Source organism: Vigna unguiculata, chromosome 8 (assembly GCF_004118075.2).
Source record: "Vigna unguiculata cultivar IT97K-499-35 chromosome 8, ASM411807v1, whole genome shotgun sequence".
Lineage (NCBI taxonomy): Eukaryota > Viridiplantae > Streptophyta > Magnoliopsida > Fabales > Fabaceae > Vigna > Vigna unguiculata.
The window spans coordinates 19,725,796-19,749,877 of NC_040286.1; the positions used below are offsets into that span (position 1 = coordinate 19,725,796).

General features: G+C 33.9%; 2 protein-coding genes across 2 annotated transcripts; both read left to right on the forward strand.

Annotated features, from left to right (window-relative positions):
* Positions 1-2,368: 2,368 nt before the first annotated feature.
* LOC114194977 lies at positions 2,369-4,106 on the forward strand. The gene is made up of 4 exons (XM_028085376.1): positions 2,369-3,161; positions 3,288-3,498; positions 3,576-3,833; positions 3,923-4,106. The coding sequence occupies exons 1-4, from the start codon at positions 2,369-2,371 to the stop codon at positions 4,104-4,106; spliced, it is 1,446 nt and encodes a 481-aa protein (XP_027941177.1).
* Positions 4,107-7,662: 3,556 nt separating this feature from the next.
* LOC114194491 (BTB/POZ domain-containing protein At1g21780-like) lies at positions 7,663-12,972 on the forward strand. The gene is made up of 4 exons (XM_028084751.1): positions 7,663-7,928; positions 8,056-8,204; positions 11,818-11,933; positions 12,193-12,972. Exons 1-4 carry the CDS (start codon positions 7,816-7,818, stop codon positions 12,790-12,792), a joined length of 978 nt encoding a protein of 325 aa, XP_027940552.1. The 5' UTR covers positions 7,663-7,815; the 3' UTR covers positions 12,793-12,972.
* Positions 12,973-24,082: the final 11,110 nt, after the last annotated feature.

Below are 24,082 nucleotides of genomic sequence, written 5' to 3' on the forward strand. Positions count from 1 at the left end.
GGTCCACATTTTTTTAAATTAGTATCAATTATGTCCTTTCCGTTAGTAGAGAACTAACACCGTTAAGTAGGTGCCACGTGTCAGCTCCTCATTTTTTTGAATTTTATGAATTTTTTGAATTAATTTTTTGAATTTTTTTTGAATTTTTTAATTTTTTTTAAAAATATTTATGTCACGTGTCAAGTTTGTAGTGTGCCACGTGTCAATATAATATGGTGACACGTGTCAAATTATTGTATGAATCTCAATTTGGTCCTCATTTTTTTTAATTTGATTTGATTTCAGTCCCAAATTGTTTTAAAAAATTTTAATCTCATGTGCTCCAAATTTAGAACAAATTTAATTTTTTTATAAATGTAATGATGATACTTTTATTACAAGTGTTATTTCTATTACATATTTTTAACAATATTTAATTTATTTAAATTTATATTTTACATTAAACTTTATTTAAATTTTATTTTAAAATTATAAATATATAGATTAATAAATTTAGGTTTAATTATGCCTTTGGTCCCCCTTTTGGACTCTAAATCTCAAATTGGTACCTGTATTTTTGGAAATCTCAAAATGGTCCCCTTTTTAGTTTAAAAGTCTCACTTTTGCCCTTTCCGTTAAGTTTGGGTTGACAGCGTTTGGTGAACAGTGACATGGCAAGGTTGACAAGTTATTGAACAGTGACTTGGCAGGAAAACAGTGACGTGGAACGGGCAGGTGTAATTAAATTAGGTTTAGGGTAAGTTAAAATGTTAAATTAGGGTTTAGGGTTTTTATAATTTAAGCTGGGATAATTATTTTTCAAAAATATCAGAATTGTGAAATTAGGTTTAGGGTTTTTAAAAAAGAAAGCTCGAGAAAATTTGGGGAAACTGTGGTGGAAGCTGTGGAGTGCGATCTGTCTCCTTCTCCATCGTCATCACGCGTGCAATCTTAGGTTATTGACTTGATCGCATTCATCTCAAACGCTGGAGCAATCTCAGGTTAGTGACTTTCCCTATTTTGGTTCGGTGCTTTTGTTAGGTGCATTTGTTCGGTGGCTTTTTTTGTCTATTGAAAAGTTTGCTTTTTGGAAAGCAAATGGTAGTGTTGTCGGTGAAATGCAGTGTATTATTGAATATTGTGCTTATTTCAGCATGGGTCTGTGTCATAGCATGTGGTCCTTTATTTTTTCGTTGTGGTCCCCCTTTTTGAAAGTGATATTGTGTGTTTCTGTACTTTGTATTTTTAATTTTTTTTTAATGTTTGTTGGTATATGAATATTATATAGGTGTAGTTGGTGAGTATTATAAATGGAGGAGGAAAAGTTTGATGTAGTGTTCCATCACGGAGGGAAATTTGTGAATGAGGGGAAACTTATATATGCTTATGGGGAAACTACAACGCTTTCTTGTGACCCGGATCGCTAGAGTTATTTTGAGGTCTTAAGTATCTTGAAGGAGATGGGATATGTTGGGGGGAATGATTTGTGGTATTGTGTGGGAGGTGGTTCAGTTTTAAAGGATAGGTTAGAGCTCTTAAGTGCTGATCGTGGGGCCATGCACATGGTAACCATTGTTAGGATACTTGGTGAGGTTCATCTTTTTGTTATGCATAGGATGTGTGATGAACCAGAAATAATAGAAATGTTGGAGTATAATGTTGGAACAGCAGATGGTGGTGAGGTGGGCGAAGTTGGTGAGTTGGGTGGTGAAAAACAGGATGTTGTGGATAAGGAGGGAGATGAAGGTCAGTCAGAATCTGTTGGAGAGGGTGACTGTGAGTTAGATAAGGTGGGAGAGGGTGGTCCTGCACCTGTTGAACCTGAACCTGATGTTGTTGAAGGTCAACCTAATCTAGGTGAACCTGTTGGAGGTGAAGGTGTTCAAGGTGAACCTGTTGAAGGTGAAGGTGTTCAAGCTGAACCTTTAGAACCTGAACCTTTGCAAGCTGAACCTCATAGGGAAGATACTGTTGGTTTAGCCAATGTTGGTACAAGTGATAGAGTTGCTCATGTGGACAGTTGGAGTGATTCTGGACGTCATGGAAGTACTCAAGAGAGTGTTCATGGTATTCATGACGAAGGATTAGTAGATGTCTCCATTGATGCGGATATGGAGCACGAACCTCATAAATGGTAGGGTAGTGTACTTGTTGAGATGGAAAGCATTGGAGAGGAATTGGGTGGCCCATCAACCAATAACATGGGTTCTAAATCAACAAGTGAGGAGAGTCACATCCCCCCTATAATGGCAGATAGAGGGTTATCAGATAATGAGTGGCATTCAGAGGAATTGGACAATGATCAACCTATTGGTGAAGGTGATCTTGATGACAAAGATGATGGTGAAGAAGGTTATGGTAAATTTGAGACATTTTCAATCCCAAATCCATGAGTGAATATAAGTGGCAGGTTGGTACATATTTCGTTGAGAAGTCAGAATTTGTGGAAGCCATTAGGACCTATGCTTTGGAAAATGGAAGAAGTCTGAAAATTTATAAAAGTGATAAAAGAAGAGTTAGAGTAAAATGTTTGGGTGCAGATGGAAAATGTCTGTGGTATGCATATTGTGGATATATGAGTTCAATGAAGACGTGGCAATTGAGGATAATCATTGACCAGCACACCTGCATCAGAGAGTTCAATATTCGTTTAATTAATTCTAAATGGCTAAGTAAGAGATTAGAGAAGACTGTTAGATCTAATCCAAAAACCAAGGCTGTGGAAATTCGAGAAAAGGTTAGTAGGAAATATAACATAGGTATTTCTAGGTGTATGGCCTATAGGGCAAAGGCAATGGCCGTAGACAATGTTGATGGGTCATTTGCTGAACAATACAAGAGGTTTTATGATTATGCACATGAACTTCTTAGAACTAATCCTGGATCAACAGTGAAATTAAAAGTGAATGAGAATGAAAGACAACCTATGTTCCAAAGGTTTTATGCATGTTTCAAAGCTTGCAAAGATAGTTTTATGTCTTGCAAACCCATAATTGGACTAGATGGATGCTTTTTGAAAGGGAAGTATGGAGGAGAGTTATTAACTGTTGTTGGAAGAGATGGGAACGATCAAATGTTACCTATTGCTTATGCTGTGGTGGAGGTGGAAAATAAGGATTCATGGACCTGGTTTCTGGAGCTCCTTATTGAGGACATAGGTGGGACACAATTGTGTACAGGATGTACTTGGATTTCAGACCAACAAAAGATACACTGATATGTTCATTAAGCTTTTAGATGCAATTTTATAAATTAATTGCCTAGTAACATTTATTTTCTGTCATTTAAACATCAGGGGCTGTTACCAGCTATTCAGGATCTACTTCCTGGAGTAGATCAAATATTATGTGTTAGGCACCTATATGCCAATTTTAGGAAAAAATTCCCAGGTAAAAATTTGAAGAGATTGATGTGGAAGGCAACTGCTTGCACACACACAGAAGGTTGGGAGCAAGATATGAGGAACATCAAAGAGCTAAACGAAGATGCCTTCAAATACTTGTTGGCCATTCCACCAAGGTATGTTTTCAAAACTGTTATTGGTTGTAGTTGTCATTACAAACTGGGATAATAATAATGTAATTATTGTGGAGCAGGTTTTGGTCACGATCTAGATTCACAACAATTGCCCAATCTGATACATTGGTTAACAATATGTCTGAAGCCTTTAACAATGTCTTAGTGGAATCTAGGGGCAAGCCAATAATCACGATGTTGGAGGAAATAAGGCTATACATGATGCACAGGTGGGCTAAGAACAGAAAGAAGGTTGCATCATATGAAGGGAACATCTGTCCCAAAATCCTGACAAGATATAACTTCAAAGCAAATTTGACAAGTCATTGGATTCCTAGGTAAATTTGCTCTTCCTTTGGTTCGCTTTTTATTGTATTTACCCACTTCTATATAACCACTTATATCATCATGTGCCAAAACCTTGCAGTTGGTCAGCAGACAAAATTTTTGAGGTGAGACAAGCATCACATGTTGATGATAAGTTTGTGGTCAATATCGATGAAGCATCATGCACATGCAAGAAGTGGAGCATCACTGGGATACCCTGTTGTCATGCCCTATCAGCCATGAGGTTTCTAAACATAGATGGAAAAGATTTCATCTCCACCTAGTACAAGAAGTCCACGTATGAAGAGACATATGCATCCATTATATACCCAATCAATGGCCAAAGGGTGTGGGAGGTTACACCATATCCATATATTTTACCTCCTCCAAAAAGATCATTACCAGGCAGACCAAAAAAGAAGAGGAGATTGCGGGAATGGGAGCTACGAAAAGATGACACACAAATGACCAAAGCAGACTTACGCAAGAGGTGTCGCATATGTAGGAAAATTGGCCATAATAGAAGACATTGCCCTCAAGCACCTGCAACTGAAGCACCTACTCAGCCATCCTAGCCACCATCACAGCAACCAACCCCTGCAACTGAAGCACCTACTCAGCCATCCCAGCCACCATCACAGCAACCAACCCCTACAACTGAAGCATCTACTTCGCTATCCCAGCCACCATCACAGCAACCAACCCCTGCAACTGAAGCATCAACTCAGCCATCCCAGCCACCATCACAGCAACCAACCCCTGCACTATCACAACCAAGTTCACAACCTGCACAACCTTCTACGGCAGCACCAACGGGTTCAGCTCAACATTCTGACCAAGGAACACATGGGCGTGGAAGACCAATGATGAGGCCAAAACTAAATGCAAGGAGGGGACGCATATGGAAACCCTGACTACATGTGCTTTCCTTATTATAATGTTTTGTAGCTTTGGTCTATAATTACCTTTTTGAAAGACAATTTATGTACTATTAGATGAATGTATTTTGTCAATCTGTGTAATTGGTATTTGGGGGACCACTTTTTTGTCCATTTCAGTTATGTTATAGTGGTCCACTTCATTCACAGATGTTAAACATTTGCTGCTGAAACACGTTATTTATATATCAAAATCTATATTGATGTCCAATTCTCATATTCATGTCCAAATTAATTTCACCTTTTGCATATGGAATTTATGTTTCAGTACTGGTGCATTAAAGGTTTCCTGCCAAATTTTGTTAAACAGTTACTGATATCATTCATTAACTTTTTAAACCTTACATAAACAAAATCATCTACTACATTAAAGGTCTGCTTGAACAAGATACAACAAAATCTACCCCTGCGCACTATATATCACCTTTGGCAGGTCACACACTCATTCTAATTCACCAACAAAAACACACTAATGATGTTCAATACAACGCAAAGACAGACCACACCAATCAACACCTTAACCCTTTTTTTCTAATGAATTAATACATATTTTGATATCAGCAACTACTTCTTCAGACATCACACAACCGTGCTTGCAGAACCCCCTTCTCCCATCCTATACTGATCAAACCAACTGAAGTAATTGCACCCACCACACTCTTCACTTCCACTCTGATGCAAATATACCATTAACGTCAGTTTTTATCAAAAAACACAAAAAATAACACAAAAACAAAACACAAATTACAAAGGACATTTCCTTGAAGTTTGGACAACCCAAAAACCTTTTTCCTTTGTTCTTGGTTGTTCTCGCAGTTCTCAACACAGCCTTATCACCACAATAACAACTGGGCGTGACATTGGAGCTTTTACACCCACCTGCATTGCAAAAATTGACGCTGCTCTTCTGCTTTCCTCCAAGATCTGAACTTGAACAGGACCCACAAGACACACAACTGGCTGGATTCATCACAGAACATGGGAGAAGATGACAACAAAATTAGAGATTCTACATTTTCTAATGCTGGTGGCTTAAATAAATAAAGATTTCCACACCATTCCACCTATAATTGACACGTTTCAGTAACAAAAATCTACCTCAGCAACCACAAACGCCGTTTGCCTAGACTTAACGGAAAGGGCAAAAGTGAGACTTTTAAACTTAAAAGGGGACCATTTTGAGATTTCCGAAAATACAGGTACGAATTTGAGATTTGGAGTCCAAAATGGGGACCAAAGGCATAATTAAACCATAAATTTATATTCGAAATATTTTTATAATATTCAATATCAACAATATTTTAGAGTTGGCTTAAAAATAACAATTTTATAAATTCAAATGTAAAATTTTAAAATAATTTTATAAAAAATTAAAATAAATATATTTAAGATTTTAATATTAAATACAATTAATATTATTAAAATATTTAATAAAAATATCAATTTTAATAAAAATAATCATAACATTATATAAAAGTAAAATTTGGTCTAAATTTGGAGTGCCCTGAAATTGAAAATTTTTAAAAAAATTTGGGATTCAAATCAAATCAAATTAACAAATATGAGGACCAAATTGAGATTCATACAATAATTTGACACGTGTCACCATATAGATTGACACGTGGCACACTACAGACGTGACACGTGGCATAAATATTTTTTTAAAAAAATTAAAAAAAATTTAAAAAATTTAAAAAATTTAAAAAAATTTAAAAAATTTTAAAAAATTTTAAAAATTTTTAAAAAAATCAAAAATTCAAAAAAATGAGGAGCTGACACGTGGCACCTACTTAACGGTGTTAGTTCTCTACTGATGGAAAGGACCTAATTGATACTAATTTACAAAAATGAGGACCTAATTTATACTAATTTACAAAAATGAGGACCTAATTGAGACTAATAAAAATACGAGGACCAAATTGAGATTTTGCAACAAAAACGAGGACCAACGAAGTATTTTAACCTTTTTTATATTCATAAAATTTTTTTTTTTATTTTAAGATTTTATATAATTTTAATATTTTTTAATTCGTATTAATTAATTATAATTATTTTTATAACATCAAATTACAAAATCATTCTCTTTTTCCATCAAGGGTATTTTGGTAACTTTCTAATTCTATCTACTTTTACAATTTATTTTATTTATCACATTAATCAAATCTTTTATTAACTTTCATAAAACTTATCTCCAAATCGAGTCACTTTGTCCTCTAAATTTACTCAAAAAGCATAAAAATTCATTCACCTAAATCTACACAACATCTTCACACTCTCTCCCATATCCATTCCCAAAACCCCCAAAGAAACACACCTTTAAAGGACAATTGTAATCCATTAACAACACTGAAGAAAAACCCTTTATGAACATGTCTTTCTATAAATTCAAATATAAAGCTATAATAGTTTTGTAGTAATTTGGTATGCTTATTATAATACTTAAATAGTATACAAAATAATATTGATAAAATAATTTCATGATGACAAAAACAAAAAATGAAAAACTAAATTTATAGATTCGTAACATCTGAAATACAAAGAAAAATAAAATAAAACATAATTATACTTAAATTAAAATTTCAATAGTATTATGAATATTTATTAAGTTTATGAGTAGAATAAAAAAATGAGAAATTTTTTTAAAGTTAACTATTATTTTTTTTAAAGCAGTTAAAATATGTGTCGTTAAATATTTTATTTGAATCCATTTACGTTTGTCGTATAACTATTTTCCAATTTTTTAATCCAATTTTGTGACTTTATTTTAATCAAATTTTGTGACTTTTTTTAATGAATTATTTAACTATTTCATGGTATTTTTTTAATGCTTAGCATATTTCCTCTGATAAGAAAAAAAAAAAAATAAACGCAACCAATAATGAGCCTTCACAATCAATAACGCGCTATCAAACTCCACAAACCTGGTTGTTTTTTCAACAGGATGCTTTTTGACACAGTCCAACCCTGCTTCTTCTGCCTGTGTCTGTGTCCGTGCCCGGTACTCCTTTCTTCTTCCTTTTCCTCACTTTCCCCACACCCATAGCCTCTCACCAACATGACCGATTCCAAGGTTGAAACCATTTCACGATTAGCCCAATGGAGAATCGACAACTTCGGACCCTGCTCCTACAAAAAATCCGACCCTTTCAAGCTCGGAATTTGGAACTGGTACACACATCACGTCACACATCTCTATATACTTTGATTAGTGTCTTTCTTGTGTTGTGAGTGATTGTGCCTGAATTGTTATCGTATATGCATGTGTGATGTTTGATTTATCGTCTATTATTCCCAGGTACATTTCCATAGAACGGAACAGGTACCTCTACATACATATCTTTCCTGAGCCTTCTCGGCTTTCCAAGGAACAGCCACCTGTAGCTCGCTTCATCCTACGAGTCTCCAACAACTCTGGCCCTACCCGCAAGTTTTACATCTCCCCTGGTCTGTACCACACTGCTACTCCCTTGTTCCATTTCCTCTTCAATAGTCAATGTTTTGAATTGGGGCTTTTGCTTTCTGTTATTCAATCTTAATGTTTAGACCAACATGGTGTGCGATATGTTTGTCAAATAACAATTGATTTTCAAATGTCTCTGAAATAACATCAGTTTTGAGAACGTAGTTTCTTAAATGAGTTTTCATACGTCGAGGAACTAGTCTGTGACGTGAAAGATTACTATTTGACTATCGGTCAAAGATACCCTTTGCACCCCAAAACTCTTAATATTGAGATAGGGAGTGGTTCAATCTATTTCCATGTCGGTGAGTTTGGAATAACATATATTTGGAGAAGGGAGCTTTTTAAATTGGTTTTCTGACCAAAAGAATTAGTCTCTGATACGTGGCCCTCAGCTTAAGATATCTTGGGAGCCAAACAAAATCTTCATATTGAAATACTGAGACTTTATTGATCCATGTGTGTTGTATGTCTTGTGAGTGAAAGAGACGGAAGATGGGGATGTTGATTACAGAAGATATGGCAGAATATTTGATGGAGATTATACCTGTACACCAAGATTTTAGATTCTGATTTTCGTTACTTAGTAGTTATTATTATGTGGCTATTATCAAGAAATCGAGTCCTTGGTTAAGTAAGTTGAGATTCCCAAGATTAAAGAGGTTGTAAAGACTGATTCAATAAAATTTGGATTATGTACCCTAGACTGTCTGATCCAAGAGTGCGTATGATAGTTCAAGAATATCAGGTGGCACAAGACTGTCTTGACCAGTTGCAGCTCCTGCGGAAGAAAAGTTGCTTGTGAAGGTGCGTGCATGGGTGTCTCACCATGGCGTTTGGACAGTTGGATAGATCGGTTCAGCGTGATCCCAACCCTATCTTTTCCGGAGAAGTCTCTAAATACCATGCTAAAGTCTAGGGAAGAGAGAAACATTGAGATGATACTCTCTGTACCTAAGACAACATGAGGAACGTGGGTGATTCATTTATAATACAATAAATAGAGATGATTTCCTCAAATAACAAATATATTATATGGGAATAAATAAAACCTTTCCTAATTTTATATATATATATATATATATATATATATATATATATATATATATATATATATATATATATATATATATATATATATATATATATATATTCTAGAATATATAAAATCAGCTCATTATTTCTATAGTTATAACAAATAAAGTTTTTTGGCAATGTGATTTGAGAAGATGGAAATATGCACCGTAAGCTGTCAGTCATTAAGAACTTGTCATACATGATAAATTTGTTGATCTTTATAATAATTATTTTAGAAGTCATACCAAACATATGATTGTCTGAGAGTGCATAGAAATTAGTCTCATGTCATTTTTGGCTGTATGGCTATTAGCGTAGCTAGCTTTATACGAAAAATTACATCATCTCACTGTTCTTCTAATGCATTCTGCTAGACATGACACAACTATACTTCCTCTTCTCTGTTCAAATTTTGGGCTACGTTGTTATGAATCTGTTTATTCAAGACTGTATATAACCATCCGAATCTTTTGGCCTTCTCTATTTGCCCAGCCCTTGTGATATGTTGGTTTATTGTGCTTGTTCTATTGAGTCTGTTGATGCCATAGATAGATAGGGACAGTGGGTGGGAAATGCATGGTAGGTGGTTTGGTTATTTTTCATTTAGATAAATTGCTATAATTTTTCTGTTCAGTGCATTACTTATTTGGCAATGCAGAGTTGGATGCCGTGGACAAAATAATAATAAATAAAAAATGAGATTCCAAAAAATGAAAAGAGGAAAAAGAGTAACATTCTTTATTGAATAGGCTGAAAAGAACACAAAATAGGAGAGCACTCTCTCCTCCAAGGGTTTCCCCTTCACAAAGAGCTAAACCTCAATCTACAAAATTATCATTCTTCCCTCCAAGGAACTGATTGGTCTAATTATATAGACCAACTCCCAAGTGACAACACTGCATCCACTTAGTTTTTCAGTCCTTCCTTTATTCATCGCTTCCTTTATTCTTATCTTCTATAATAATTTTTTCCACCGCTTCCTTTTGTTTCTCCTTCTACAATAAACCTTCCATGAGATCTTGTGTTGCTGCTTCCACATATGTTTTCCCTACTTCAATTTGCTCTGGTTTAGCTTCCTTCAATTCTTCTTCTTGTAATTCACCAATTGACTTAGAATTTGGTTCAAGCTGCTAATACTGGTATTTCTTCATCTGTTATGTTGTGACAAGCCAAATTTAAAGATTCAGTTTCATCCTTCATAGGCTGGTTCACATCGTTGGCATACTCAACCCATTTGTTTATAACACATTCGTTTTATTCCGTTGCGTCATCACTAACGGTTAACGAGGAATCAGAGCAGCAACGTCTTCACCAGCCTCCACATGAGTCAAAGTTGTAGTATGTTGGTAAGTGTTAGATATATTGTTAGATATCTTAGATATCTTATCTTTATCTTATATCTTTAGTTTCTTTGTTATTATTCCTTGTCTTGTATATTGGGCTTAGCCCATGTCTGCTTTATTATATTACCCTATGTGTATTTTTACAAAAGAGGAGATTAATCTCACTTATTTCACTATATTCAGTATGGTATCAGAGCCTAAGGTTCTTTTTGGAAGTTTTGTTTCGTTGCCTCTGTCACTGCCTCGCCATCGCTAGAGTTGCCGCTGCTGCCATTTGCCGCCACCATCATTGTCACCAGAGCATCAATTTTGACCGACGACTACATGATTTTGATCGTCTTGTCCAGGCGACCATCGTGCCGTCAACGATTGATAATTCTTTTGCCGAACAAAAACAAGACAAAGACTGGGAGAGTGGGAAAGATACACAAGAATATTAGAATGAATTTTAGATATATCACATTAATTAGGGAAACATTAATTAGGGAAACATAGCGTCTATTGTTTATTAGGGAAAATAGATATTGTTTGATATTGGTAGATATTGTTGATATTGTTTGATATTGGTAGATATTGTTGATATTGTTTATTACAATATCTTCTATTTACCATATTTATGTTTGATTGCCATGTATACTTATATCACTCTTTATTATAAATACATTTCATCCTATGTGTATTTTAGACACAAGGGAGATTAACCTTATTCAGTTTTTCTAAATATTCAACATCCTCTTTTAAGAATTCATATTTATAATAATTTGGGATACATTAGATACAATGTATGAGAGGGAAAGGATGAGAATTCTAAAAGATACATCTAGGAACTAGGTCTAGCATAAAACATATAGTACTCTACAATAAATCCTATTTAAGACTATTTATTCTAACAAGAGCTAAATTTTGACTATGGTATCTGAAATTTGATCCCTGTAAGCATGATGTTTGCTTCCTAATTTTGATATAATGTGGGCTAAATTCTGATTATGGTATCTGCTTTTGTACACATACACTCTTCAGTTCTGTTTACCTGCAAGAAATAAGGCTAAATTTGCATCACCACCTCAAAATGCCACTGTGAAGATTAAAATTACATTTACCATTACCAACTTCAAGATTGTATATTGAAATGCTGACACAGGTTATGTCGTGACTTGTATGTGCTTCTAATGTTCAGTTCATGAAAGGGTGCTTAGGACAAGTGACGACTTTGTCTGGCCTGTTGATACTGCATTCCTTGGTCGCTTTGTCATTGATGTTGAATTTCTTGACCTGAAGGCCTGCCCTGGGAATGTGAGTCCCTGATTTTTATGATCATTACTATGTTTATATGATATTGATGTAAGTAGTTAATGTTATAGTGTATCCCCAAATACAACGGTGTTTGTTTTTGCCTCTAAATATCCATCTGCTTATAAAGTACTGCTATAAGTTACTTGCGAAGCACTAAGAAGCACATGTTCTTTTTCTAATCAATTGTATTGTCTGGAGTGACCCTTTGAAACTGTAATAGATTGTTGTTTTTCTAACCTTTGATCAATTCTTTGAACAGGGTGGAGTAACCAGATCTGTATGGCCATCTGATGGAAAACTACAAACTGTTGCAGATCAAAGCGCTCTTCGATGCCTATCTCGCATGCTTGACGAGTCTATACATGCTGACCTCACCATCATTACTGCAGACGGTACTCTGAAGGCTCACAAAGCAGTTTTATCAGCTAGTTCTACAGTGTTCCATGGCTTGTATCTTCAGAATGGTGATGAAGAAGATACATCTACAATCCACATGGAAGATATGTCTCAAGAATCCTGCAAGTCCCTCCTTAGTTACCTGTACGGTACTATAAACCAAGAAGATTTCTGGAACCACAGGCTTCCATTGCTTGGAGCAGCCAATAAATATGAGATTGGTGATCTCAAAGACACCTGTGAAGAAAGCCTACTAGAAGATCTTAACTCGGGAAATGTTCTGGATAGGCTAAATGACGCTTGGCTTTACCAGTTACACAACTTAAAGAAAGGATGCTTCACTTTCTTATTTGATTTTGGTAAGATATATGATGTCAGAGATGAAATAAATACGTTTTTCCAACATGCTGACAGGGAGCTAATGCAGGAGATGTTTCAGGAAGTGCTTACAATTTTGAAATAGGTTATCATGAAACAATTATCATTCTTATATCTTTCCAATGATGGATCCTTCTGTATAATGATGTTTAGTGTAACTTTGTATTGTGCTATATTATAATATGATGTGGATATTAACCAATGTCAAATGAGGAAGTACATTACTTTGTATGTAATTGCAACTTCAGTTTTATCGGTTTTTCTATCTCTACTGTATTCACAAGTCAAATATTTTCTTTGGGGCCCATTATCACTTTTCAAGCTGAAAGAAGACCCAAGTATGGCTCCAAGGATGGAATTAATACTCATGCTAATCTGGTTAGTTTGCTGTCGAAGTAAAGGGAAATACGTCTTTGGGATGTTAGATGCTGCTAATATCATGGAAAATGGTTGCAAAGATTAACGGACAAAAGGTTTAAAAGACCAAAAAATAAGAACCAGTCTCTTCTGTAAGAACTTTCTTTAATTTACATTTGCTTTATAATTCCTTATCTTTGTTTAGCCTTCATTGATTGTTCAGCATTCTCGGTTTTAGGCTGTGTGATGATAGCTGCAATATTCTTGTCAAATTGGGTTTTGGCCACTGGTTTCCTTTTATTAGTGAGGACCAAAGTCAGGGAGAATAAAAGATTCCCTCTTGTGCTCATACTGTGGTGGGTTTTCTCTTCTCTCGTGGATGTGCTCTCTTTGCCTGTAAGGGTGGTGAAAGATTTGGAAGTCCCTCTTTGGTTTTGGTGCACTTTTAATCAAAGTCCTTCATATAACAGTTATGCTAATTTTTTATGCTTTGTTAACACTTGTATTGTAGGTGTTAACACAGGTGCCTCTTATATAGGTCCTTGTTGATCACAAATTTTGTGAATTTTTTTATTGGGAAATAATGAGGATTCAAGCCTTCAATATGGATTGGTTCTTGCATTTGTTTTCTTCCTTGCTAAGACTGTGGAGTCATCAAGTCAAAGACAATGGTACTTCAGGCTCAACAAATTGGAATCCGAGTGTGTGCAGCTCTTATGCCTCTAATTTACGGCAACTTGTCAACGATGAAGTGTACATTTATTTGGAAGATGAAAATCATGTACATTTATTGTAAAAGGATTATTTTGAAAAACGTACTCAAGTAAAACCTTATAATTTATTTTTTTTCGATTTCATAGTTCAAAACATCATTTGTCTAAAAAGTTTTAAATAACAACGACAAGTAAAAAAAATTACATCAACTTTAATATTTCATTTAAACAACTTAATAAAAGATAATAAAATCTTAAGTTCATCTCATCCTCTCGTCAATGTACTCCACATCAAAAGCATCTACATTATTACTTGTTCTCATATAACACACGTCATATGATCGTCACACACATAACAAACACACAAAAATAAACAAATAGAGGTAAACTAACCACAAATAATGATATATAAACGAAATTTAGCGAAATGAAACATTACAAGTAATACTCAACGTCATATCTATGTAAAATACTTGAGCATAGCAATCACAACCACGCACTGGTTTCCCTTCACATGTTTCCTACCACATCATCTAGTTTCCTACAACCAAATGGTTTGAGTCGTCCTGCCATCACAGCATCTGTCTCCCCTACCCCTAAAGGACTTATGAGTAATAACTTTGGTGAATCGCACACCAAACACTATACTCAACAACGAGTTGGAATTAAGGTGAAACATCTTTCCCCTCCCACTACCTCGCACAAGCGAGAGAATACGGCACTTGAACCCATCCTCTTTCACTATTTCACATAGGCGAAGAGAACTCATTTCCACTACCTCACACAAGCGAAAGAGTCATTGATCAAAATGATAAAAATTATAACAGTGTTCCCTAGCAATGACACCAAATTTGATAACGCAGTTGTTGATGTGATCAAATTAATACTACATATCTATAACAACCTTAGTATTGTTAAGATAGTAGTCAACAAAATTGAAAGGGTAAAGTAACCCAAAGTCGTCTCCCAACGAACACGGAATTGATTTCTAAGAAATTAACTCTTATAAAAACTATACAAAAGGGTTACTACAACAAAAATTGGTATTAACGACGGCCAAAATCTATCGATAATGTTTAAAATCTGTTCGTAAATCAAATTTACCAATGGACTATCGAGAGTCAAAATTCTGTCGATAAAATCATCATCGATAAATTTTACCGACAGATCATAAATTTCGTCGGTAATTACCAACAAAAATCCATCGATAAAATCCAAAAATCCGTCCAAATTTTTTTATTATAATTATTTGTTTAATCCTGTACTGATATATATTTGCTTTATTTTCGAATTTTAGATTTTTAATGTCCGATCACTGAATTGATTTTTATTGATTTGTTTCCTTTCAATCTTATTTCTATTTTCATCTCAGAACAAAATTCTAAAAAGATTAAATCACATAACCATAAAATTCATTTCCTCATTTAGAATTACAAAACAAAATTCAACAAAGAAGTTTCATCACCATTCTTTATTTTTATCATCTTCGCCTTATGTTTTAAACCAAAATCATTGACACAAACCATCTCCAGAAACACATACCATCTCTAGAAACATTTTAATCCAGAAAAATAAAAAAATACAAAAATTCATCTTTATCCCAATACCATTCACCTACACAAATCATCAAATATTCATTTCCCCCAACCAAAAATCAAAAACTCAAATATCTCTATTTACAATCTTCACTACTATACAAAAAACATCACATAATAAACCACAAAGGGATCAACAACTCCAACTCTACGCCAAGTTATAGTATTGCTTCTTCACCATAGTCCTTTAATCTAAGATGCTCACTATCTTGTTCACCTTGCCCGCGTTTTCAACTTTGGACCAATTTAGTCTTTTATCTTTCGAAATACATGGATTTAATCTTTTTAATCAAATTTTGTTAAGTTTATTTGACATTTCAAGCGTATTTCATAATAGTATTTGACTTAACATTAAAACAAAAATGTGTTAAACAGTATAAAATACTCAAATGCAATCCTGAAATGCATACGAAACATCAAATAAACCTAACAAAATTTGATTAAAAGAACTAAATTCACATATTTCAAAAAATAAAGGACTAAATTGGTCAAAAGTTTTGAAATAGATTAATTTCAAAATTCACTGAAAGTTAAAAGATCAAAACATATTTATCCCTTATTTTTATTAATCACTAATTATTATATTTTATTAGTTTTTTAAAATTTTATGTTAATTAATTAATTAATCAAAATTATATTGTTACAAATAATTTTATTTATTGAAAAACATTCATTTCAAATTTCCTTTTTTACAATATTATACTTTCTCACAGTTAATTATGAATATTTTATTACTTTTTTAATTTTTGATCTAATTAACTATTGATTTATTTAAATTTTATTGGTCAAAATAATTTTAATTATAGGAAAGTTTATTACATATTTTAATTCTAGAAATGTTGATATTTCGTTACTTTTTTAATTTTTTTGTTAATTAATTATTTAATTTAAATTTTATTGATAAAAAAAGTAATAGTTAATATTAATAAAATTAAAATAATTTGATTATTTAATTTAAATTTTATTGATAAAAAAGTAATAGTTAATATTAATAAAATTAAAATAATTTGGAAAAGAATTATTATTTTTTCAATTTTGTTTTAGTTAATTAATTTATTTATTTCAATTTTATAGATAAAATTAATTTTAATTATTGAAAACTATTTATTCCAAATTTTATTTTTTTTAAATAAAATATTTTTCACCATTAATTATATATATTTTATTACTATTTTAATATTTGTGATAGTTAATTAATTAATTTATTTAAATTTTATTGGTAAAAATAAAATTAATTATAACAACATTGCAAATTTTATTTCTTTTATACTATAAAATATTTTTTACTATTCATATAAATTTTATTGATGAAAATAAGTTTAATTATAGGAAAGAATGTATCCTAATTTCCATTTTTTTAATGACTAATTATTATATTTTTCTTTTTAGTTTTGTGTTAATTAATTAATTATTTTTTAAAATTTTAGAGATAAAATTAATTTTAATTATTGAAAAACATTTATCCCAAATTTCCATTTTTTTAATATAATATTTTCTCACTATTAATTATAAATATTTTATTTCTCTTTTAATTTTTGTGCTAATAATTAATTGATTTATTTAAATTTTATTAGTAAAAATAATTTTAATTATAGGAACGTTTTTTATTGCAAATGTTAATTATAGGAACGGTATAACACCCCCCCATTTAATTAATAACCCTAATTAAAGGAGGCGTCACACAGAATAATATAATAGCACGGTCTTGGAGTATAAATATTATCCATACAATTGTTCAAAAGAAAACAAAAGAGAAACTAGGCATCCGAATTGCACTTGTGGTGGACTTCCCTGCTCTACCGAGCTGCTCTACCGAGCTAAATGTTACAATGTCTCATCCCCACACACAAGGTTAGCCCTTAATGAGTTTCAGACCTCTTGCTACTCTCACCATTATAATGAGTACGCTATATGTGAGACTAAGTACTCTCATCCACTTGAGCTAGTACTTTTCCACGTCACATCAATCAATATTAAATGCCATAAAGGCTCCCATTACCCACATTTATTAATTAATTAATTATTTAATTAATTAAATTTCACGGGTCTTACAAACACCATCCTTTGATTCCATATCACATGGCCACCACCATGTCATCCATGATCTACGTCTTTAGATGAATATCTCAAGATGTCTTGCTGCCATACCTACAAGCCACAACTTGTAGAACACATGCGGGAAACCTGCTACGGACCATACTCCGTAACGCCAGGTGGAGTTCCCAATACGAACATAGTTCGTAACGTCCCAAGACTACCAAACTCGTCAGCTAAATACTGAGGAGGACAATCTATTTGGACCCATCCGTACGAGCCACAACTCGCACACTCACACCGACAAGCCGACCTTTAAGGTATCACCAAAGCTTGTTAGACCATGCACATCCAAAGTAAACAAATCATAAACATTGCCTTACATTATCGCTTGGTGTTGCTCTAGAGCCGCTAGGTGAAACTCACTTCCAGACTGCCTAGCGGGGGACACGTGCCGCCAAGCGCCAAGAGCATCTGCACACACAGCCTCTATAGGTATCGCTTGGCGGGACGAGCCTCACCGCCAGGCGTCACACGCTCTTGTTGCCATCTGGAATTGTAGCCATCGCTTGGTGGTTCCCACATTGTCGTTAGGCGCCATACAAGTACTTGCGCAGTACTGGTTTTTGTTTAGGTTTAGGTATAGTTGCCCACACCCTCAGCTCACATAGCCACTCATCCAGCGCATCACAAATCCTAATTACTAACTATCACACTAATAGCAACTATCAGACTTCATCTTCACATACCCATTCATTAATTGAGTCACCTATGAAATTTCCATGTAGTCATTCTCATATTTTTATTCATTACTGATCCACATTGTCCTCTTCCTTCTAAACATAACTACATCACTATTTCAACCCTACTACATTCTTTCTTAGTCTCTTGCCACATAGTACCACATTTTTACTACTTGAATTGAACCATGACTAACTCAGCCACCCACAAGATACCCCAACTCCTAACTCTCGTGCTATTGCCAATCCATTTCATACTATTGGTTTAATTACTATTATATACTATGATTAATATCACAATTTCTCCCGATTATCATGCAATCACATATTAATTCATAATAGTTGCCACGTATTTTATTCTCCATTTTTCCCTTACTCTAAATTTCCTAATTCCATTGGTGTAAGTAACATATCACCATAGAGTCCCCAGGCCCTCGTTGCATTTCACAACCACGTAGTGTAGAATTAACTGTGTTGGCGCCTAGCGGCTCCATCAGTACCGCTAGGCAATGCATAGTATTCTGGGAAATTCCCAGAATTTCCAACACCTGTGAAGACCCCAACAACCATCAAATCCATCCCTCTAAGTATTTTCACGATCCACCCATCAATCAGGCTGCCAAGGAGGTCTAATACTAATTTAATTATGAAATTCCAATTTCCTTAGGGTAATTCCTGCATCCTTTAATCCTAGAGGCAACATTCCAATCCTTTCCAAACCCTAAAATATATCCATATCATTATTTACTCAATTCTCTTAACCTGTTGCACAATTTAACAAACAAATACATCTAATATTAAACTCACAGTTAAAGATACTTCTCCCCCCGATCAGAATCACACCAGAAAAACCCAAAACATCATAATTGAGACAAAATAGGCTCGTGTCACCAGAAAAGTGGGTTGCTCATGGGAACCCAGGATTGCACACGAATTAAGATGAGTCGTTTGGCAGCTTTGAAGGACCGCCAGGCGGTTTTGGGTAATTTTCCAGAATTTCGCAGTTTCGCAACTTAAACGAACAAAGTCTTAATGATTGTCTCATATTATCACTCATCATGATCAAACACTTTATTATTAAAATAAAAATCAATTAAATAACACATAAATGACATGCTTAAGATTTAAACCCAAATTTTCTCCACACAATCAAGTATTCTCAACTACTTTAGCTAATATTATTCTACATCATAATAATTAACATTTAATGTCATAAAGACTCCCACTACTTATATTTATTAATTATTTATTTATTTAATTAATTAAATTTTTTGGGTCTGTTAACACCGAAACATAATTCTCTAACGAAAAAATGAGAACTTAGTTATCTAATCAGATCATATGTCCTTGATGTACAATTTTAGTAGGTGGAACAGTGGCGTGTTGTCTTATTACTTCGTTCTAAAAAGTGGATTTTTTACTGCAATTAAAACGTTGTACGAACAATTTTTTAGCAACAACATTCTTAAAATTTGTTTCTGTTAATATTTATAGTTTGAGGGAGTTAAAAATTAAATTACTTTAATGATGAATTCTTATTGGCATAGCTGAACTGAGTATGATGGGAAACAATGATTTTGTCAAATTTTCTAAAAAATGCATAGATGTAATAAAAAGAATCAGTTTTTTTTTTTTTTGATAAAAGCGTATGAATGAAGTTGAAATAAGATAAATGTAAAAACTCATAAATTTCTAAATCTTAACTTTACGATGACAGATTCTTGTAAGAATTTATTAAATTTTAATTCATTTGAACATTCTACTTATTTTATTTTTTACATATTGAATTGAAAAACACAATTAATCATTAATGTGAAATTAATACCAAAATGGGGTGGTGCCGCAGTTAGCTAGGGCGTATATCTCAGCTTCGAGTTATCCTGAGGTCGAGAGTTTGATTCTCCATCGCCCCAATCATTTCTTTTTTAAACAAATAATGGACCTTGCCACTGAAATATACGTCACTACCACCCGAAAAAATCCTTAAAACCTTAACTGAGAAATTCAATTATGTTGTTGTCTCAATTGAGGAATCTAAGGACATTGACAAACTTATTATTGATGAACTACAAAGCTCTCTAGTTGTTCATGAGCAAAAGTTTATCAAATCAAGCGGAGAAGAACAAGCATTGACAATGCGTTCAGATAATGTTGGCACAAGGGGACGAGGAAGAGGAAGAGGAAGAGGACGTGGGAGAGGAAGAGGAAGGCAAATTTTCAATCGAGCAACGATTGAATGTTTTAAATGCCACAAGCTAGGTCACTACCAGTATGAATGTCCTTCATTGGACAAGGAAGTTAATTATGCAGAATTTGACGAAGAAGAAGAAATATTGCTAATGTCTCACGTTGGGCTTCCTCAACATCAAACAAGCAAGGAAGATGCTTGGTTTCTCGATTCAAGATGCTCAAATCACATGTGTGGAGATAAATCAAATTTCAATGAGATTGATGAATCTTTTAGACATATAGTAAAGCTTGGAAACAACACGAAGATGAACGTTTTTTGCAAAGGAAATGTGAAGTTGAATGTCAATGGTGTCACTCATGTGATACAAGATGTTTTTTACGTACCTGAGCTCAAGAATAATCTATTGAGTATTGGCTAGCTGCAAGAGAAAGGGTTAACCATCATGTTTAAGTCAGGAGGGTGTAATATATATCATCCTCACAAAGGATTAATCTTACAAATCAAGATGACTCCAAACAGGATGTTTATATTACCTGCAAGGATTTCAAAAAAAACGGAAATATGTTTCAACACCACAACACAAGAACTTCCTCATTTGTGGCATTGCTGATACGCTCATCTCAGCCACCAGGGTTTACAATTGCTTCAGAAAAGCGAGATGGTTCATGGCTTGCCTTTGCTGCCTACCTCTACAATTATGTGTACTGATTGTGTTCAAGGGAAGCAACACCGTGAGCCAATTCCTAAACAAAGTCATTGGAGAGCAACCCAAAAATTACAATTGATTCATGCAGACATTTGCGGTCCTATTACACCAGCATCCAATAGTCAAAAAAGGTACTTCTTATGCTTTATAAATGACTATTCTAGAAAAGCTTGGGTATATTTTTTATTGGAAAAATCAGAAGCATTCCATCATTTCAAGTGTTTTAAAATGCTCGTTGAGAAAGAAAGTGGTTTGGCTATCAAATGTTTACGTACAGACAGAGAAGGAGAATTCAATTCAGCAGAGTTCAATGATTTTTGTAAATTGAATGGGATAAAGAGGCAATTAACTACAGCTTATACTCCACAACAAAATGGAGTGGCCGAGTGTAAAAATAGGACGATGTTGAACCTAGTCAGATCAATGTTGTCTGCCAAGGGAGTTCCGAAAATGTTTTGGCCTGAAGCTGTGAAGTGGACAACATATGTTCTAAATCGATCCCCCACATTGGCAGTTAAAGGAATGGCACCAGAGGAGGCGTGGAGTGGTGAGAAACCTTCTGTTGAGCATTTTAGAGTATTTGGATGTGTAGGACATGCACATATTCTAGATGCTAAGAGGACCAAATTAGAAGGTAAAAGTGTTAAATGTGTTCTCCTTGGTGTTAGTGATGAATCAAAGGGGTACAAGTTATATGATCATGCATCAAGAAAAGTTTTAATAAGTCGGGATGTAATTTTTGAAGAAGAAAAACAGTAGGATTGGAATGCAGCCTCCAAAGAAAACTTGCAAGTAGATTCAGAAGCTGGAAACAACGAATTTTATGAATATGATCATACTAATGCAAACCCAACTGAGGAGAACAAAATTGAAGAGACTGATCAGATTGCAGATCAACTTGATACAACACAAAATGTTGTAGATGAAGATGGAAGAATAAGACATGCTCCAAGGTGGATGGAAGATTATGTGTCAGGAGAAGGACTGTCAGAAGATGAAGATATCGTGCATATGGCTTTGGTAGATTCTGCAGATCCAATATGTTTTGAGGATGCAGTAAAAAGTGCTAAATGGAGGCAAGCCATGGAAGATGAGATCACAACTATAGAGAAGAACCATACTTGGAAATTAGTTGAGTTACCGAATGGTGCAAAGAAGATTGGAGTTAAATGGATATACAAAACCAAAGTAAATGAACATGGAGAAGTGGATAAATTCAAAGCTCGCCTCATGGCTAAGGGGTATTCACAAAAGCATGGTATTGACTACAATGAAGTTTTTGCCCCTATAGCTCGGATGGATACTATTAGAATGGTAATAGCAATTGTTGCACAACGAGGATGGAGTATTTATCAATTTGATGTCAAATCCACTTTCCTACATGGAACCTTAACGGAAGACGTGTATGTTGCTCAACCAAAAGGATATGAGAAGAAAGGAAGTGAACATATGGTTTATAAACTCCATAAGGCTTTATACGGTCTAAAACAAGCACCACGAGCTTGGTTTAGCCGCATTGAGTCTTATTTTGTTAGTGAAGGTTTTCAGCAAAGTCAAAATGAGCAAACACTCTTTTTCAAATGGAGCAAAGAAGGTAAAATTCTTATTATCAGTGTTTATGCAGATGATCTTATATACACAGGAAATGATGAGCTTATGATGAATCATTTTAAGAAATCTATGCAACAACAGTTTGAGATGACAGATTTAGGAAAAATGAGATTTTTCTTAGGCATTGAAGTGTTGCAGTGTTCTAATGGGATTTACATATACCAAAAGAAATATGCTCGAGAAATTCTGAGGCGATTTGGCATGGAAGAAAGTAATTCTGTCAACAATCCTATTGTGCCAAGAAATAATTTATGTAAAGATGAAAGGGGAGTCAAAATTGATGAAACTCATTTCAAACAAATGGTTGGTAGTTTGATGTACATCACTACCACCCGACCAGATTTGATGTTTGTGGTCAGCTAAATTAGCAGGTATATGACTCAACCAACAAAAATGCATGCTAAAGTGGCTAAGAGAATTCTTAGGTATTTAAAGGGTACTGAAAACTATGGGATTCTATATAAAAGAGGAGGAACTGAGAAGCTATTGGGTTTTACTGATAATGACTATGCTGGAGATGTGGAGGATAGAAAAAGTACATCAGGATATGTCACACTTTCCACCACAGAAGCTGAGTTCATTGCAGCAGCTGGATGTGCTTGTTAAGCAATTTGGATGAGAAGGGTCCTAAAGGAGTTAGGATTGGATCAAACAGAAAGTACTCTGATAATGTGTGATAATTGCTCAACTATCAAATTGTCCAAAAACCTAATTATGCATGGAAGGAGTAAACACATAGATGTAAGGTTTTACTTCCTCAGAGATCTCACAAGAGATGGAGTCATTGAGCTAGTTCATTGCGGAACACAGGACCAAATTGCAGATATTATGACCAAGCCTTTAAAATTGGATTCTTTTCTGAAATTTCGAAAACTGCTTGGAGTGTGCGAAATTCCAACTTTAAACAAAGTGCATGGGTGCAATTAGTTTAAGGGAGGGTTTGTTGAAATATATTTGTTGAGTCTGTTACGTTGAGTTTGTTACGTTGAGTCTGTTACGGGATTTATTTTTATATTCTATTATTTTGTTTGTGTCAATTACAATTGTATTTCTGTTGTTATTTAAAGGCTTGGCTGCCATTCAATAAAATATTCATTCATCAATTTGTTTAGATATACTATATTAGTTAACAAATCTAACCTATCTACTAACATTTATAAGGAAAAATATTTTAACAACGTTTTTTATAAACTAAAATCACTTTATGTAGAAATGATGTTGTGAAAGTTTTTCATATTTAGTTTCTTTAAAAAGATAACTTTTAATTTATGCATAAATTATGATTCTATGTTTTTATCATTTCAACTTAGATTTTATGGGTAGAAGGGGATATTGGTCAAGAACTCTTGATTCTAACTTATGACTCGGCTTAGCAAAAAAAATGATTCTTTTTAATCAAATGTCAGAAGACATAAACCCTGCACAAGA

Bases quoted from the DNA above. Each gene is read 5' to 3' on its own strand.
- LOC114194977 (XM_028085376.1), top strand. From the start codon at position 2,369: ATGAGTGAATATAAGTGGCAGGTTGGTACATATTTCGTTGAGAAGTCA. The intron at 3,162-3,287 runs GTACTTGGATTT...GGCTGTTACCAG, and splicing joins GACACAATTGTGTACAGGAT to CTATTCAGGATCTACTTCCT. The intron at 3,499-3,575 runs GTATGTTTTCAA...ATTGTGGAGCAG, and splicing joins TTGTTGGCCATTCCACCAAG to GTTTTGGTCACGATCTAGAT.
- LOC114194491 (XM_028084751.1), top strand. From the start codon at position 7,816: ATGACCGATTCCAAGGTTGAAACCATTTCACGATTAGCCCAATGGAGA. The intron at 7,929-8,055 runs GTACACACATCA...TATTATTCCCAG, and splicing joins AAGCTCGGAATTTGGAACTG to GTACATTTCCATAGAACGGA. The intron at 11,934-12,192 runs GTGAGTCCCTGA...TTCTTTGAACAG, and splicing joins TGAAGGCCTGCCCTGGGAAT to GGTGGAGTAACCAGATCTGT.